Consider the following 18,798-nt stretch of genomic DNA (forward strand, 5'->3'; position numbering starts at 1 on the left):
ACAGACAGCAGGCAGGGATAGATTCTCATGAGCAATATGAGCAATAGAAAGCTATGAATTCCTTGTGCAGATGATGTCACAGGATGAAGCCCGAGCTCATACTCAAGACTCCGCTCACCAAGGTCTTCTGGGAAGTCAGAGTTAGGAGAGCTGATGACAATGTCATCCCCAGAGCCTCACACCTGTCCTCCCGAGGTCACTGTCAGGGATGCTTCTGGGACTACCACTTCCCGAGAACCATCTACCCTTTCCAGTCTCCCAGCTCCACTTCAGGGCAACGTGCCTCCCTGTCTCAGTTCAGTCCAGCATCAAGCCAACCTCAGTGTAATGAATCCCATGTGGCTTCAAAGGAATGAAGACCTTGGAGACCCCAGGGACACTTTCATTCTTGCAAAGCTGCTTTCTGCCACAGAGTAACTAAAAAGGCCTTGCCAAGCAAGCCTTGCTGACCTCAAGGCTTCAAGGGTGGCTGGTCACCCCCAAGAAGGAGAGGCTGGGGAAGGGTCAGCTCTGGTTTATAGGAGGGGTGAAACCACTGTGGGTCATTTATTAGAGCAGTGTAGACTGTCACAGAAGAGCAGAGCTGGACAGGACCTCATAGGGCATCAACAATGAGAAAAGGACAGTATTTGACCTTCATAGAACTCTTGCTGCATGCCAAACAGTCCTTTGCATTTTTAAGTATATTATCTAGGGGCTGGAGAGATGGGCTTAGTGGTTAAGAGTGCTTGCTGCTCTTGAAGAGGATCAGAGTTTATATCCTAGCACCCACATATGACGGATCCCAACTATCTGTAACTCCAACTCTGAGGAGTCTAATGCCCTTTTCCGGCCTCCATGATCCTCTCCCCACCCCCTTGTAAATATACAGTTACACAATACATATACACATAAATATAGGTGAAAAATCTAAAAACCAATTAACTAATGTAACCCTTCACAACAAATACTTAAAACAAGAGGGAACCAAGACACAAAGCTCACATAGCTGGTGAGTGGGTCTGGACCACAGCCAAGTCTACACCTTTAAGTAGAATTCTAAGGCTCTAATGCAGCTATAGCTCCTTTTCTGAGACAGGTATCAAGACCTGGCAAGGAGAAGTGATAAGCAGACACATGCCTTTCCCTGGTTGGGATCAAGACATTTCGGAAACCTGCTTCCCACCGTCTCCATCAGTCTGAAAAGGTAGTTTGTTCTCTCTCTACACAGGGCATGAGCCGCCTTTGCTGCTACCATTGCTGATGTTGTATAGTTCATCATTTTGTGAGACCCTTGCCTATTCCTATAAAATCACAGCACAGTGCAGTGTCCCCGAGTGTATGTGTGACAGCCATTGTACTGGTTACTTCATGTAGCCTACATGAAATAGACATGTATTACCTCCAATCTGCAAAGAAGCATTGAGTTGCATGATTAAACCACATCCCTACTGTCCCACAGCTAGGAATGTGAACGAGGCAACTGGATCCCTCTACTCTTGCCCCTGGACCAGATATTCAGAACCTTGAAAAGTAGATAAAAAGATAAAGGGCTTCCAATTTCCATGTCTGGTGGTGAACCCATTCATTAAAGAAGTCTCCCGAAATATACTAGAAATGCAACTCAGTGTTGAGAGTTTGCCTAGCAGGCACAGAGCCCTGGGTTCCATCCTTGGCCAAAACAAAGGGGTTGAGGGACTATACCAGGAATTATCACTAGTTGAGAAGGCTCCGACTACTGCAATTTTTAAGCCTTCTTTATAAATGGACAATGATCATAAGTATTTCCATTTAAATAATTGCTACATTTAACTCTCAAATGCAAATATGCCTTCCTATGTGATTGTGCCGTTCATGGACTGTGACAGTGTTTATTTCGTGGTTGGTTCTTGGTTCCCACCTGTGGGGTGATACAGGGATGCTGATGACAGGTGGAAGTAAACATTCCCTCCTTTACTCCTGTCACTGGCTCACTGAAAATAGTGTTGGGGGCTCTTGGGGAAGCACACCAACATCAACACCAGAAGAGGTTCCCCCTGGGCAGGAAGCCAGGAAGGCAAGTCTCAAGGGTTCCTAGGAAGCCATTTTTCCTTTCTCTATGACCAAACTATCAGCCAGGCCCTGCTTACCATGACCATGATGCAAGAGGAACAAGCCTATTGGGAAGGTGTCCTTGAACCATCTTCCCCTAGAACTGTGAGGCAGGTGGAGCCCAATCTGACGTCATGGCAGCCATGCAACATGCCCATGACAACCACATGGCTGTCATTCTGATACATTGGCCTGCCAGCGAGAGGCTTTGTGTGTGCAAGAAGAGATGATGGAGGAAGCTACCTGGAGGTAGCTGGTGAGTCTCCTGGAATCCTCACCTTAGTTCTTAGCTAAATTACACCTGAAACAACCTCAATGCTGCTTTATTAGGTGAAAGGTTAGATCCAGATGAGTTTGGGATGCTGAGTAAAAAGCACTGAGGCCACCTGGATGAATTGGGTGAAACCCAAGTGAACCCAAGGCAGATAAGAGTGGGGGGGTGGGAGGGTGGGGGTGTAGCTAGGTTCTGGGCTCGATGGCTCATACCATTAATCTCAGCACTCGGCAGTCAGAGGCAGGTGGATCTCTGTAAGTTTAAGCCAGCTTAGTCTACAGAGTGAGTTCCAGGATAGTTGGGATTAGTGAGACACTGTCTCAAAAAATAAACACATAAAACAAAACAACCAAAAAAAAGAGTAGGGGAGTTGAGACTCTGGAATTGGTCCAGCAGACCAGCCTGACAGACTATTAGAAACAAACTCCACCAGGGCTAAGTTTGTAGAGAAATATCTCTTCCTGCCCCCACCACAAGGATCCAGCATACAACAAATATAAGCTTTTGATAGCATCCTGACTTCATCCTCCCTCCTGTCTGAAAGGCAATACAAGCTTTTGATAGCATCCAAAGCCCTTCTGCCCACGAACCCCTCCTTGGCTGACTTGTTCTCCAACTCAACAAGCTGACCTGTCTCCTGACTTCATCCTCCCTCCTGTCTGAAAGGCTAACTGTCCTTGCCCTGTTATCCCCATATCAAGTGACATTTCCACATGACTGTGTCCATTCACTTGAGTTTCATGTCTCAGGACGGTCCTAGAGGCATGCTCTGTCACCCTCAGTCCTGGGAATATCACAAGGGACAGAAAGTACCTCTCCTTCCTTGGACAAGACTGTACCCCTAAGGCACCTTCACTAACAGAGCCTTTTCATAGGCTAGAGCCCCAGTGATGAAGAGAAGCTATGTTCTCTTTCCTTGTCCCATTCTGGACAAAGGAGCTACATTTATAAAGAAGAGAGTCCTGGCCAACCACTTGCTTAACAGATACCATATAGGAGCCTCAAGCTCTCTTCCTCCACAGTAGGAAAGAGCTCAATGTTGCATCGATCTTGTGCACTTCATAAGGAAGGCTGCGAGGTGTCCTCTGCACTTTGTGGTGGCATTTGGTATTCATTTGAGAATGGCTGAGGAACCACAGAGGTGCATAAGCAGAGAAAGAAAATATAGTGTCTTAGAAAGAGCCCCTAGGTATGTTGTTCTGTCTCCATCTATTGGCTTGATAGTCCTGAAGGTAGAAGCAACATCTTCTGTAACATACTGGGGGCACCAAGGGTAAAAGGGCAAGGACTCTCAACCCCTGTACTTAAGCCTGGATACACATGCAGGGGAGGTATGGAGCTTGTGGACTGTTAGACTTGACATGCCTAGAGAGGGCATGTGTTGTCATTGTGATCCTTCACTCCTGCTGACCAGGTGGGGCCCAGGACAATGGGAAAGAGTCCATGACCCAATCCCCCAGTCTCCACCATGGCTTCTCCCTTAGGATCAGCTGTTTTTCCTCTGGCACCAACTTCCCAGATTCCCAGCAGACCAGCCACAGGCAACTGGTAGTAAAGATCAGGTTGAAACCCTATCCCTGTCCAGTGGCTTGGCCCTGGAGCTCTGGCTAGTGTTGGTTGGGTACCAGAGACACAGTTAGGCTGAGGACTCAGCAGGGAGCTGGCTAGGAAAGACTGGGTCTTTCATGTTTGGGGGAAGTTATGCCATTGGAAGTTAAATCCCCTGACTAAGAAATTCAGGGACAGCATCCTCCCCCAAGTGCTAGAAGACAGCAGGACCCTTCCATGATTGAAAAGATAGTCTTCTAATTGCCATGTGTGATGTCAGAGACAGACACTTGTGGTCGGAGGAGACACAATCCTGCTGTCAGGTCACCAGAGGAAAGCATCCATTACAGCTATGGTTGACTCTGACAGCTACTTTCTGAAGCCAAGATGGAAACTAAAATGGATTAAACATGCATGCTTAATGCATTTGATGTTGTGATCTCTTGTTATCTCCTTCCTTTGTTCTCGTTACACTATGGGTTAGAGGAAAGATGCTTGCACAATGTTGTCTCTGCTTAGCCCACTCATTTTCAGAGCTTTAGTGTGGACTTTGCTAGTCAATACAAAGTAACAGGGCTCTTACCACTCTGATGATCTTATCCATGTAAGAAAATCAAATGTGGGCCCATGCTGATGGGTTCTCTCCTCACCTCAAAGTAAAAGCCCATTCAAGAGGGATTGGGTCTCGTTCATTGAGTTGAAAATAGTTCTTGGAGAAAACAGAAACTTAGAGAGTTTCTGCTGCTTTGATCTAACCTTGACCAAAAACAACCTGAAGGAACAAAGGGTTTATTCGGTTTAAAAGTCCATTATGACTATTAAGCTAGGACAAGAGCTCAAGACAGGAACCAGGAGGCAGGAACCAAAGCAGAGATCAGGGAGGAATGCTGCTTACTGGCTTGCTCTTCATGCCCTGCTCAGCCCGATTTCTTATACAACCCAGGCCCATCTGCCTAGGAGTGGCACCATCCACAGTGGGCTGGTCCTCCAAAATCAATCACTGATGAAGGAAATGTCCCAGAGGCATACCCACAGGCCAATCTGATAGAGGCAATTCCTCAATTGACTTCCTAAGAAGTAAAAACCAAAAGATTTTGGCTTGCATTGAGTTAAAACAGAAGCAAAAACAAAGGCACTAGCAAGCAGTCTCTGTGGCATTCCTGACTCTAACTTGGCATGAAAGAATAGTTTCTGCATGGTGACTCTGATTGTTATGTCTGGAGACACTTAGAGACCTGCCTGTAACTGTGATGTTCAAGGGGGGGAAGGTCCCTATTACAGTGCTGTATAACAAGTGTGTGTGTGTGTGTGTGTGTGTGTGTGTGTGTAGGCCTAAACTTTTCTCAACTCTACTTTTAATAATGGTTCTTAAATACTTTAACCTCCCGTCTAGCCCACTCCCTACCAGAGGTAGTGGAAAAGAAAGGTTATTAGGATATAGGGGAAGTGGACCTGTTTAGAAATTGCTGTTTGGAGCAAAGCCCATCTGTGTTGCCAGGAAATAAGCAGTTCAGTTCACAAGTCAGTAGCGGCAGCTCAGTCCACTCACAAACATTTCACAGATAAACCAGCAGTCAGTTCAGTAGTGTTGGAATAGCAGCAGCAGTGGCACGACCCAGCAGGAACAGACAGGCCTCAGCGAATTGCTGAGAGTCAGCAGGAAGATTAGGATCACCAGAGACACTAGAAGTTCTCTCTTAATGAAGCTAAGGTCAGGGAAGACTGGAGACCAAGACGTGTTGCAGAGTTAGCTCTACAAGCAAGCCCCTCTCACTGTCCACTGAGTCCGATTTATATGTGCTCCAAACATCTCGTGTCCTCCACCGGTCTTGCCTCAGCATGTGAATCTCTTAGCCAAACTCCATGTGAGTCTGTATCAGCTAGCATCACTCTGTCAATCAACCCCCAGGCTATAGAAGCAGCAAGAAGCTACCAGCCCACCACCAGAAGTTTTTTGGTGCATTTCTTTCTATGAAATCATGACAAATGGAACTCAACAGGGCGTATAGGGCAAACCAATACATAGGTGTCATTAGTGAAGAATCCTTCATCCTGTGTTCTTTCACATGCTTGCTTTAGCAGAACATCCTTTTACCCGTGTCTGCTTCAGGAAAACATTCCTTCATGTGTTTGCCCCAGTAAAATACCATCTGACACAACTGACTTTGACTTTCTAAAGAACTCTTAATTCAGTTTCCACTTTGTGTGTGTGTTTGAAAATGGGAATTATAATTACTAGAAAACAATAGGTCCCAATGGAAGCCATCCCTCCTAGTTCCTGAATAGAGATAAGAGATGATTGGCAGCAGAAGAATCAGAGGGGCACAGCAGAGAGCAGACTTTCTACTGGTGGTGGTTTGGCAAAAACAAGGTAGGGCCAATTACATTACCAGAATTTTCTAGGCAAATTAATTAAAGTCCATCAAATATTTAAATTGCCCCAACACAAATGCTAGGTAAGTGACTATAAAGTATGGGTGAGAATGTGGGGTACATTTGGGGATATGCAAGGCATTTGACTCTGCAAGATGCAAGAGCCAGCTCTGGGAGGTCTTGCTCTTAAAATTCCCGTGTTTTCTTTCATTCTTAGCATACGCCCTCACCATAACCGATTACCATCCATTTAATTTCTCAATCAAGACTCAAAATGGATGTTGGGTCTCTTTTACAGGAGTCAAACCCAACATTCTGTTGAAGGCTTGACCTGTTTTCAGAGTCCAGTGAGCGATGACAAGGTCGTGTAGATCTGAAAGGTATTAAAGGTCAGAAGCTAAGTATCTTACAGGGGGCTGGCTGGCAAAATGACTCAGGGGTAAAGGTGATTGCTGCCAAGCCAAATGACCTGAGTTCAAATCCCCCAGAACCCACATGATGCAAGAAGAGAATCCTGCATGTTGCCCTCTGACCTCACACAAGTGCTGAAGCACACCTCCCAAAGTAATAAATAAGTAAATAAGTATGTGTGGGTTTTAAGTGCCTTGAGTGTCCCCATGTTATAGGTAGGGAATTGAGAATGAGGAGAAGTGAGAGTAGCAGGAGCCTCAACTGGTGATGCAGGACTGCTGGGGGTGGATCGACCATGTATAAAACGAAACAGGGAGGGGGTTTGAGCATCTTTTATCAGCAGCGTACTGCTGTGAGTGCTGGTTGTCAATGGCAGGAAGTCCTTGTTTAGCACGTGAGAGCCCTCCCCCCTACACTGTCCAGCTGCCCAGGCTGCATTGGGTGATTTCAGACACACAGTGTGCTCCTCTCTCTTAGGTCCCTTTCTCCACTTTCCTGAAATGCTCCTCCTCCCACCTCCCAGCTTTTAATGCTGGGAAGTACCCAGGGGGGTTCCTCAGGTAACTGAGAGTAGGTCCTGGGGACCACCTGTCAACCTGCTGTGTTAGTCGCCTGTTCCCAGGAGACCGACAGGAGCCAGCTGAATCTCATTAATGCCCATGGTGGAAAAGGACTTTGGTGCCTGGTGACTGACTGGTGCCCCTGATCAGGACTCACTTGGCAGTGTGCCAGCATGGTGGCTTCACAGAACTGAGAGCCTGAAGAACTGATGTTCATAGTTGTGTCTCTCCTGGAGTTAATGATTGTACTTCTCATGTGTTGTGCTACAGGAAGTTCCCCAGGACTCTCAGGCCGATTTGCTCACACTGCGGAGTGTGATTTGACCCACAGGAATGAGGGCTGATTCCCCAAGCCTCAGGGTTTACCCCCTCTCATCTGCTGGCTTTTCTTTGTCTCCTCATGGAACATCTACAGATGGCTATATGAGGCTTTCTTCAGCTTCTATCCTGGCACCTTCACTGTAGGAAGCAGGGATAGGTTGACCCTCAGCACAGAGAAACAAAACAAACACCAAAACCCCATACAACTTCAAATGTTTATTTTTTAAATCAAGCCTACCTGTGGACAAATATTCACAGAGATCATGAATGTGCGGCCAAATTGGAATACATAGTGAGTTCCAGGCTAGCCTGAACTACATAGCAAAGAAACTGGTCTTTATATCCTGGGTGGCATGAGAATTTAAAGAAAGAAGTTCTCCATTCCCGACTGACTTCCTGAGATCAGTTTAAATCAACTTTTGGCTGAAACAGACTAAGACCACAAGCAAAATAGAAATTAAGATAGCAGAAAGCTTATAGTGATCCAAGTGCCTTGAACTAGCAGTGACATCACTTCTTAACCTACGCTGTGGATGGTCAGGATACTCCAGAAATGATGAGCGGTTTACAATGATGTGAACCTGGGTTCGAGACTTGTCTCTGACATTTCCCAGTCATATGACTTAAACACAGTGATAATGCCTCGCTTGTGAAAGAGACAACATCAGTGGAAAGGGTGTAGCCACTTAGACCAGATAGACCTCAGATTTGGATTCCACGTTACTACCTGCCAGCTTCGAATGGATGAGGAGGACTTAACTGAACAGAGGGGGTGGGGAGAGTGGGTTTCATGGGAGAGGCAAGCAGATGGCAGCCATGTTAGACTATAGGGTCTGATAAAGAAATGACTTTGGCTTTGACTCTGAATGGAAAGCCACTACAGGGTTTTGGGCAGAAGGATGATGAGACATACCACATTACTAAAGGAGCTTTCTGGCTTCTGGACTAAAATTTGATGGAAGTAGAGGTAAGTAGAGGGAGGGTAGGTCTTCAGCCCACAACATCTAGAGAGGACAGCATGGGCAGAAGTGAAGAGCAGGCGATGAGGTGCATGTGTGTATGGGCCATGGAATCTACTGCCATACCAAGCTTATCATTCTATAATGGAGTAATGGTTGGTAGGGGATGTCTAACCCACTGATGAAGAGTTCTCTGGGGCAAGGATCATGTGCTTATTATATTTGACAATGAGTTTCCTGCACGGAGTCTAACTCAGCACCGTAGTGAAGGAAGATGATGCATCTGGGGAGCTTCTTGGCAAGTTGTACCAATGGTCTCCATACCAACGGCCTCTTCTCCACCCTCCTCTTCAGCCCAATTGGTCTGACTCCACAGCCATGCAGGTCAGCTACAGTCAGCTACACCGGGATGTAGCCACTGGACAAAGGTGCCAGAGAGTGAGAGAAATGTAGAGACAGAAGCAGAGGGGAGGGGAGATGAGAGTGCCATTGATGGGCGTGGTAGAGCATGATAGGGTAGTAGTCACAAGGTTGAGGCCCAGAGATGAGGAAATGGAGCCTCAGCTTTTTCATGTGATAGCTTTTCCCATGGCTAGCGTTGGTGGAGATGTTCCCCACTGAGATGAGACACATGGGTTCATTGGCTCACTGGCTGCATCAGGACCTCTGAAAGCTGTGCAGTTGAAGGCATGTGTTCTTCTCTAGGTGCTAAGAATCCAGGTTCCATGCCAGCTTTCTGTTGGTAGCCTGGCAGTTCTTGGATAGGAAAGAAATGGCTATGTGAGGGTAGTGATACCAGGGTCGAAGTGGCGCCGGGGAGAGCAAGGGTGAAGGAAGCTGATAAGGGGAGACATGCTGCAGACGTGAGTGTGCTTCTGAGAGAACCAAGAGAAGACTGTGGCTGGGGTCTGCAGGAGGAGAAGCAAGGGAGCCACAGAAAGGGGCGAGAAAGTGGAGCCATTTCCCTGTCTGAAAGGCATGCCATAGACTCTTCCTTCAAAACTAAGAATCCTGTTGGGGGATGGAGAGCTGGTAGAAGAAGGGTTGGGGCGTGGTGCCTTTAAGCCCAGCACTCTGGAGGCAGAGGTAGACAAATCTTCAAAGGCAGAGTTCAAAGATAGCCTTGGTCTACAGAGCGAGTTCCAGGACAGCCAGGACTACACAGAGAAACCCAGTCTCAAAAAACAAACAACCCAACCCAACCCAAACCCAAAAAGCTAGTGATCCTTAGCCATGGTGGTCACTTTAGATTCCTGACCTGGTCGAGGACTCCAAAGTGCTCATGGTGTCACAGTTGTGCTCACTCATGCCTCAGCTATAGTTTACACTGCTATCGTTGGCTCACTCATGCAAGAAAACCCTACACTTTGTTCGATATGTGTAGGTATGAACATATGTGCATGTGTGTGCTTGCACACACACAAACACACAAATGTGTGTGTGGCAACCTTTTTGGCTTTGGGGCTTTATGGAGATTTAATCTTAAGAGAATAATAATTGGATAGATACCAGGGGGTGGAGGGACAGCCTCTGGATGGTCATTCCTTCAGTCTCTGCTCCAAACTTTGTTATGTAACTCCTTCCATGGGTATTTTGTTCCCCCATCTAAGAAGGACCGAAGTATCCACACTTTGGTCTTCCTTCTTCTTGAGCTTCATATGGTCTGTGAATTGAATCTTGCATATTCCAAGCTTCTGAGCTAATATCCACTTATCAGTGAGTGTATACCATGTGTTCTGCCCCACCTAGGTATCCATCCCAGTCATCAAACCCAGACACTATTGTGGATGCTAACAAGTGCTTGCTGACAGCCTGTCATAGCTGTCTCCTAAGAGGCTCTACCAGTGCCTGACAAAAACAGAGGTGGAGGCTCGAAGCCAACCATTGGACTGAGCACAGGGTCCCCAGTGGAGGAACTAGAGAAAGTACCCAAGGAGCTGAAGGGGTTTGCAGTCCCATAGGAGGAACAACAATATGAACTAACCAGTACCCCCAGAGCTCCCAGGGACTAAACCACCAACCAAAGAGTACACATGGAGGAATCCATGGCTCCAGCTGCATATGTAGCAGAGAATGGCCTTGTGGGACATCAATGGGAGGAGAGGCCCTTGGTCCTGTGAAGGCTCTATACCCCAGTATAGGAGAATGCCAGGGCCAGGAAGTGGGAGTGGGTGGGTTGGTGAGTTGGAGTAGGGGGCAAGGGGTAGGGGGTCTTCAGAGGGAAAATGAGGAAAGGGGATAACATTTAAAATGTAAATAAAGAAAATAGCTAATAAGAAAGAGAATAATAATAATAATAATAATGATAATAATGCTTAAAATATAACTATAATTCCTCAGAGCCTCCTCATCATCACTTTTCTTCAGTATCTGAGCTAAAGAGAGAAAACCCTGGTACTGTTGATTTTTACTCCAGCCTAACCTATAAGTACTGTATTCTAGTCCTTCTGACAGAGGACCCCCTTCCTACCACTCAGCCATGTGTGAGCCCTGAATTTCCATCTTTCCTCCTGCCAAGTATCATTTTTCAAAGCTTGGTGAATGCCCGTCTATTAGAAACTGTAAGGTCCAGGTCCCTGTGCCTTGTCTCCCTCTTTAGTCCTCCTCCGGCCTCCCAAGCATCCTATGAGCACTGGCAAGTGCTGGTTGCACATCTTGCCACCCGCACATACTCATCCTGATGCCCATGAGATTCCCAAGGAAAGGATGAGGTCTTCTCTCTCTGCTGTGCCCCACAGTGCCTCAGCCTGGGTGCTGCCCGAGAGTTACTCAGACTTGAGGGCAGCTCCAGGAAATGTGATCCCTAAGGGCAGAGATCAGAGCAGATTAAGCACATCACATGTTTACCAAATGATAGCACTGAGGCACAGCAAGGGGTGGGCAGGGTAGTAAGCCTGGACACCCCGGACTACAGGTGCTGGGGCTAAGCTCACTGCCCAGCAACGTTGATCTCAGAACTTGAGACACACCTACCCTGCGGATCCGGCCTGTAGCAGCTGCCATTGACTGACTACTACAGATTTAGCACCTCTGACCGTGGCCATGAATGAGCTGTCTGGGTGCTGAGTTGATTGCTCAGCTCTTCTGCTAGGGATGACCTATAAGGAGAGGAGAAAGAAGAAGCCGGAATCATCAGGGTGTGGGGGAAGGGGATTCTTATATGGAGTTGTGGAGACTCTGGAGATAAAGGAAACCTGGAAAAATAAAAAAATCAAGCCCCTGTCCCAAGGGCTGATCAAGGAGGCAGAGGTTTTGGGGACAGAAAGAGAATGCTGTGTTTGTTTGCAATCAATTTTAATATCAATAAACATGCTTTGCTTGTAACCAAGGCTTGCTTTGCTCATAACTGTAGTCTGGCTGAGCTGCCAAGATGGTTCATTGTGGTTGCCCAAGAATACATCAAAGGTCGTCTCACCAAAGGCTGTAATGCCTAGCAGCAAGCCTGATACTGTACAAGGGTTGCACTTATGGCCACTTGTGGTGGGCCTAAAAAAGAGGAGGTAAAAAGAGATCAGGGCTAGTTTGCAAAGAGATGAGAGATAGGCTTGGTGAGAGGTAGTCAGAGCAGACTGGAGACATGTCTCTCCTCTTTTCTACCCCTCCCTAGGTGGCTATTAAGCAGAGACATGATGGGGCACCAAGTCCTCAATGTCAGCTTCCACCTATGTCCTAGGCTCTACAATAGACATCTCTGTCCCTCCCTTATTCTAGGAGCATTTGATAGGTTTATATGACCTTATCTGGAAAGTTCTTCCTGCCTTGTAGGAGACATTGCTATGTCCCAGGGATGTCACCAGAGCTTCTAGAGTACAACCTTGGCCCATGTCCTCCTCAATGGTAGGAGGTGATGCTGAAGGCTTCCTTTGAGTTGCCAAAGCATGAAACTCAATTCTAACTACAATTGGAGCCATCTGAAGGACACAGTGAGTCCTCACCCCTTTCAGAGAGAACCAGAAGTTGTTTCCAATGATAGAAGGGAGAGTTTAGTTCTATGACAAGGAAGGGCCTCTGCTCCTTCATATTTCTTAGAGGCATTGTAGGGAGCATAATGGAGACATTGCTATGATATTTACGGGAACAGTTACTCACCTAGTGACACCGTTTAATAAACAGCTACGGAGCAACTACCATATGCCATGTATTGTGCTAAGGGCTGGTGTCCTTGTCCTCACACGGTTTAGGGTCCAATTTGCTCCCCTGGAGAGTATTCATAGGAGACAGTGAAGGCTGGAGAGATGACTCAGGTAAAGAACATTGGCTGCTCTTTCAGAGGCTCCTGGTTCAATTCCCAGCACCCATGTGGCAGCTTACAACTATCAGTAACTCCACTTCCAGGGAATCTGATACCTACCCTCAAACAGATATGCAAGCAAAACACCAATGCACATAAATAAATTTAAAAAAAGCAAGCAAGGAAGCAAGCAAGAATCAAGAGGAGACAGTGATTCCAAGGGTGTGACAATGACAGTGATAAAGGACTTGGAAGATCTGATGGGAACAGACACAGTGACCCTAGTCAAGACTTCAGAAAGGGAGCAATCTGGGAAGCTTCCTGGAGGAACTGGAGGGAAAGAAAGAAAGAAAGAAAGAAAGAAAGAAAGAAAGAAAGAAAGAAAGAAAGAAAGAAAGAAAGGGAGAAAGAGAGGAAGAGAGGAAGGGAGGAAGAAAGGAAGGAAGGAAGGAAGGAAGGAAGGAAGGAAGGAAGGAAGAAAGGAAGGAAGGAAGGAAGGAAGGAAGGAAGGAAGAAAGGAAGGAAGGAAGGAAGAAGGAAGGAAGGAAGGAAGGAAGGAAGAAGGAAGGAAGGAAGAAGGAAGGAAGGAAGGAAGGAAGGAAGAAGGAAGGAAGGAAGGAAGGAAGGAAGAAGGAAGAAAGAAAAGAAGAAAGGAAGGAAGGAAGGAAGGAAGGAAGGAAGGAAGGAAGGAAGGAAGGAAGGAAGAAAAGGTTAGGCTAAGGGCTGAGGTTGGAAGAGAGGGAGATGCAGATGCTTCAGAGTGTCCCAAAGGAATCAAAGCAAGTCTAGCCCATTCGAGATGATTCCCTCAAGGCTCCTCTCCAGCAGGGACTTCCCCAGACAATGAGCTCCCAGCAGCCACACACTGGCTAGTGAGGGCTTACTTGGCACTTTTTTTCCTGGGTACATCAGAAAAGGTATAGTGACGTTGTGAGCTCCAACACAGAACTTAGAACTCCTTCCCTAGGGAGGCAGCTGTCTAAAAATAGGTCGGGGCGTGGGTGGGGGGTGGGAAATAGCCGCCTAAACATTACAGGGATCCTTACTCTTGAGATAGTATCCTAGCCCTCGGTTTCTGTCTACACATAGTCTCTGGTGTGAAGGAGAGGCAGTATTCCCTGTTGGTACACGTCCAGGATGCATCTTATCCAGCTAGCATCATACACAGAAATTGTTGGCACCCCACTGAAGCCTGCTAAAGTGCCCACACAGTTCCTACTCTGAATTACCTTCTATCAGGGAGCAGCAAACTACGGCTCACAGACCAATGTCATTTTCACATCATCCATAGCCGAGTTTCTGTGTAATGTGTATTATATTCATAAATTGTTGTTTGATCTCATTGAGAAACTGATTCTAAAAGCAGGAATGACCCCTCCTCTACTTCAGAGCCAAGTCTGGGGATGCCCCTCAAACAGTGACAGGAAGGAAGAGAACCCCAAGTTAGTCCAAAAGCATTGTGCTCCTTGAAAGCATCTATAATGTAAACTATTCCCAACAGAGGTTACTATTGTTTCTCCCATGATATAAAACTGCTGATTGAGCCCCGTGAAGTTCAGCCATGAAGAGAGAGATCAATCAGGACTGCCTCAACTTCCTAGTTGGTTTCTGCTGGATGTTTAAGGATGGACAATTTGATGTTATCTCTGTCTGTTGCTCTTTGTTCTTTTTTTTGGAACCCTCATCCCGGGGGACACTCTGGACTGCCAGGGAATTCCATCTGATTGACTTGGAGGGATTTCTCTTTTGATTTCAGCTGGATATTTTGAGTGATTGATTTGAAGAAGTTTCTCTCTCTCTCTCTCTCTCTCTCTCTCTCTCTCTCTCTCTCTCTCACACACACACACACACACACACACACACATCTATCTATCATTTATCTATCCATCTGTCTATTTATCTATCTACTTATCTATCATATCTATATATCTATCTATCTCTATTATTTTTTACTTTGGTTTGCTATGTACTTTATAAACTTACTCAAAACTAGAAGTATGGTTCTAGTATGGTTCATCCTTCAACTGTACAGAATGTTCCATCACAATTGCAAAACCCAATTGTATGGTCTGCATACAATATTCACTCTCTGATGCTTCACAGGAGATGTTTGCAGAACTCTGGGCTAGATAAACTGTGTGTTTTAAATCCTTGTATGTGTCCCCAACAAATCCCTGAAAATCTGCCTCAGAAACTCCATCTTACCAAATGTCCTGACCTCATAAACTGTCAACCCTGAAACACATGGGCAGGAAACATGAGGAAGCTTCTGGGGAGATTTACATTGTGTGCCCATGCAGGTGCCAGAGGTTGGTGTTAGGAGTGTTCTTCAGTTGATAGCCACATTAATTTTGGAAACGGGATCTCTCACTGAACCTGGAGATCACTTATTTAGCTAGATTGGCTGGCCAGCAAGCCCAGAGAACCTCCTGGAGCCTCCACCCCCTTCTCCAGCTTGGGGATTACAGGTGTGAGCCAATATGCCTGGCTCCTTTACTAGGGATCAAACTCACATGTTTATACAAGTGCAGCAAACACCTTACTGCCTGTGCCAAATCCCCTTTATAAAGGAAAGCTGCCCACTGGGAGTCCAAGAGGGCATTCTGAAGAACAGTGAGACCTGGACTCTTAACTCCTGGCTCTGTGTGAGTTGACACTGGATGATGCAAGGGTCACTTTAAAGGTCTGACAAAAGATTATGAGCAAGAAGTGTCAGGTGACAAGAAGTACTAAGGTACAGGGAGGCCAGCAAGAGGACTCCACATTCCGTCGTAACCTGTGAAGAAGAGAGGCCCTGCTGAATAATACTTTTTAAAATTTTCCTACTAGCTATGTAATCAGCACTCCTAATCCTTCAGAGTTGGTACAAGTCTCTCCTGGTGCAACAACCAAATTCAATCAGGGAACATGGGCCAGACTGTTAGATGGTAGAAAGAGAAACAAGTGGAGTCTGACAAGGCAGAATCCCCCAAGGAGAGAGAGTCTATTTGTGATCAACTGCAAGGGCCTCTGTAAGAGGGCTGCACACAACTAGAGTAGAAAGCTCCAGACCCATTCGTTCTAGGTGGCTCTGAGAGTGGACTGTGGAGTTTAGATCGGAAACCCCCCTCTGCCACATACTTACTCTATGACTTTTGCCATGCAATTTAAATTCTCGGCACATCACTTTCTATAGTTGTGATGGTTGATACTGCTGATGAACTTGACAAGATGTAGAGGACAAGCTTCTAAGAGGCAAGCTTCGAGGCATGCCTGTGAGAGATGATCTTGATTAGGCTAATTCAAGTGGGAAGACCTATTCTAAACATGGGCGGTGCCATTCCCTAGGCTTGAGTCCTGGACTGTATAAAAAGGGAAATGCTAGCTGAGAATTAATTGCTCTCTTCTTACTCACTTTGGATACAATGTAAATATCTGTATCATGCACTTGTTGTCATGACTTTTCCAGCATAATGGGCTGAATCCTTGAAATTTAAACCAAAATAAACCCTCCCTACCTTAAGTTGTTTTTGTTATTTTATCACAGCAATGGAGAAAGTACGTAATTAATGCATATAAAACAGGGCATAATAATATTTGTTTCATAGGGTTTGGAGGATTCTAAATGGGTGAATATTTGTGTAATTCATAAAGGAGTGACTGGTAGCTGCTTAGTTCTAGATACACAGTGGCTACTAAGCACATCCAAGTTATTAAGTCCTTTCTCCTGACTGATACTCACTTGCTCTTGCTCTAGAGTCAAGAGTAAATAAATGCTCTGTGACAGAATGCTTGTCTAGTGTACAAAGGGACCTAGGTTCAATCCCCAACACTACAAGAACAAATAGAAAAGAAAGATAGCTGTTTAACAAAACAACACAATTTCCCGTGACTTCCAACAAGTGGCAGATACCAATAGCTTGCAGTTTGCCTGAAGTACACCCTGAGTGTGGATGGTAGGATACCCTGAGATCTTGGGTCTTTTCCTGCCATCTCCTTAACACGAGGCTGGTGGATTAGTTTCTTTTCTCCTTGATGTGAGGAAATACTTGACAAAAGCAGCTTAAGGAAGGAAATTTATTTTGACTCATAGTACAAGGGTATCGTCCATCATGACAGGGAAATTGTGGTGGCTGAAGTGCGACACAGCTGGTCACACACATCTCACTCAGAAAGCAGAGCATTGGGCACCAAAGCTTTGCTTGCTTTCTCCTGTTTTATATTCGACGACCCAAGTCCATGAAATGGTGCCACCCACCTCAAGGGTGGGTCTTCAAACCTTAACTAACTCTCACAAACGGATAATTGTAGACTCTGTCAAGTTGATAATCGATATTAACCATAAGTCCACTCCTTGTCAACTTGACATCAAAACATCACTTTTAAGTTATAACCTTCCACCCCTTGTCCCCATAGGCTCTTGGGCATCTTATAATGCATTCAGCCCAACTTCATAAACTCTCACAGTCCTTTTGTGAGTTTTTAAGAAATGTGCTTGTATATGTGTATATGAGGGTATGCCATCTGTGAGCAGGTACCTGCGGAAGCCACAAGAAGATCTCCCACAACTAGAGTTACAGGAAGTCATGGCTCACCCAGCATGAGTGCTGGGATCCAAACTTGAGTCCTCTGTGTCTTACTTTGGGTTTCTATGGCCGTTACAAGAGACACCTTGAACATAGCAATTCTTAAATGGAAAGCATTTCATTGGGGCTGGCTTACAGTTTCAGAGTTCACTATTGTCATGGTGGGAAACATGGCAGTGTACAAGCAGACATAGTGCTAGAGAAGGAGCTGAGAGGTCTACGTCTTGATCTGCAGGCAGCAGAAGTGAATTGTGAGCCACTAGGCAGGCCTGAACTTCTGAGACTTCAAAGCCAGCCCCTTCAGCCCAATCAGGTCACACCCACTCCAGCCAGGCCACACTTCCTCCAACAAGGCCACATCTCCTAATAGTGTCACTCACTCTGGGCCAAGCATTTAGCATTAAGTCTCTGGAGCCATTCCTATTCAAACCACCACACTCTGAAAGCACTATCCATCATTAACAGTTCTAATAGTGTTCAAATGTGAAAGTGAAGAATCCTTTTTAAGACTCAGGCAATCTCTTAACCATGAGTCTCTGTATCAGCACACAGTAAAATTCCTACTTCTGAAGAGAGGAATCCATGACAAGAAATATCAGCAAGCCAAACATGGAAACCTGTCCATTATCTGGGGTTCCTAATGGAATGATCATCTAGATTCCAAAAGGCCCAGCATTCTCGAGAACATCTTTAATCTCAGCACTCAAGTGGATCTCTGTGAGTTCAAGACCAACCTAGTCTACATAGTGAGCTCCAGGACAGCCAGAGCTACAAAGTGAGAGCTTGTCTTGAAACAAACAAACAAACAAACAAACAAACAGGAAGAGAGAAAAGATTCCAAAGGGCTTTAGTAAAATTTCAACTCCCTTTCGAGCACACAGGTATCCTATTTCTTAGGTCGGTGTTACTTCATGACTACGGATTTCTTTGTCAGACATCTCATGGTCCTGTCATCTCCAACATCCTGCCATCTCTATTCTAACTTAAGCTTCATCTTCCTGGCTTCATACAACGGCTAGTTTCCTTAACAAGTATAGCTTCTTCCTCAGCATCAGCCTTGTCCACAATGTTAAATTCCACCCTCTCATCTCCAACGGGCACATTCCTCATATCTTGCTTCCCTACTATTCCTGCCATCTTTACTCCTCTCTAGTTGTAGGCCCGTGTAAGCGCAGTGAACAACAACCATGCCACTGCGGGATGCTAGTGCTATCTTCTCTTGAGAGTTCCTCTGACAAACCAACTAGCTGATTACTTTAAAATTCTGCCCTAGTCAAGTTCTCAGGACATGGGCAGATATAGACAGGTTCTTTGCCACATAAATGGCCTGTGGTCCAGTTCCCAACATTTCCTCTTTTCCTTTGAAACCTCATGAACACCCCTCCAACCTCCCACCCCCCACGCCCCCACACACATACACACACACACTGAATACCTCTTCCAACATCCTGGCCTTCCAAACTCCCATCAGAATGACCTACTAAGC

At 45.9% G+C, this 18,798-nt stretch overlaps 1 protein-coding gene across 10 annotated transcripts in view; it reads right to left on the reverse strand.

The window, feature by feature from the left end:
* Igfn1 (immunoglobulin-like and fibronectin type III domain containing 1) overlaps positions 1–18,798 on the reverse strand; it is an 87,721-nt gene that overhangs the window by 33,073 nt on the left and 35,850 nt on the right. Inside the window, exons 2-3 of one of the 10 annotated variants that reach the window (NM_177642.3) lie at positions 12,311–12,411; positions 11,490–11,614 (exon numbers count right to left, since the gene is read on the reverse strand). The exons of the other annotated variants lie outside the window; for them this stretch is intronic. Coding sequence (NP_808310.2) covers positions 11,490–11,614; positions 12,311–12,411 — 226 coding nt within the window. The remainder of the gene's footprint in view (positions 1–11,489; positions 11,615–12,310; positions 12,412–18,798) is intronic. 10 annotated transcript variants of the gene reach the window in all.

Source organism: Mus musculus, chromosome 1 (assembly GCF_000001635.26).
Source record: "Mus musculus strain C57BL/6J chromosome 1, GRCm38.p6 C57BL/6J".
Lineage (NCBI taxonomy): Eukaryota > Metazoa > Chordata > Mammalia > Rodentia > Muridae > Mus > Mus musculus.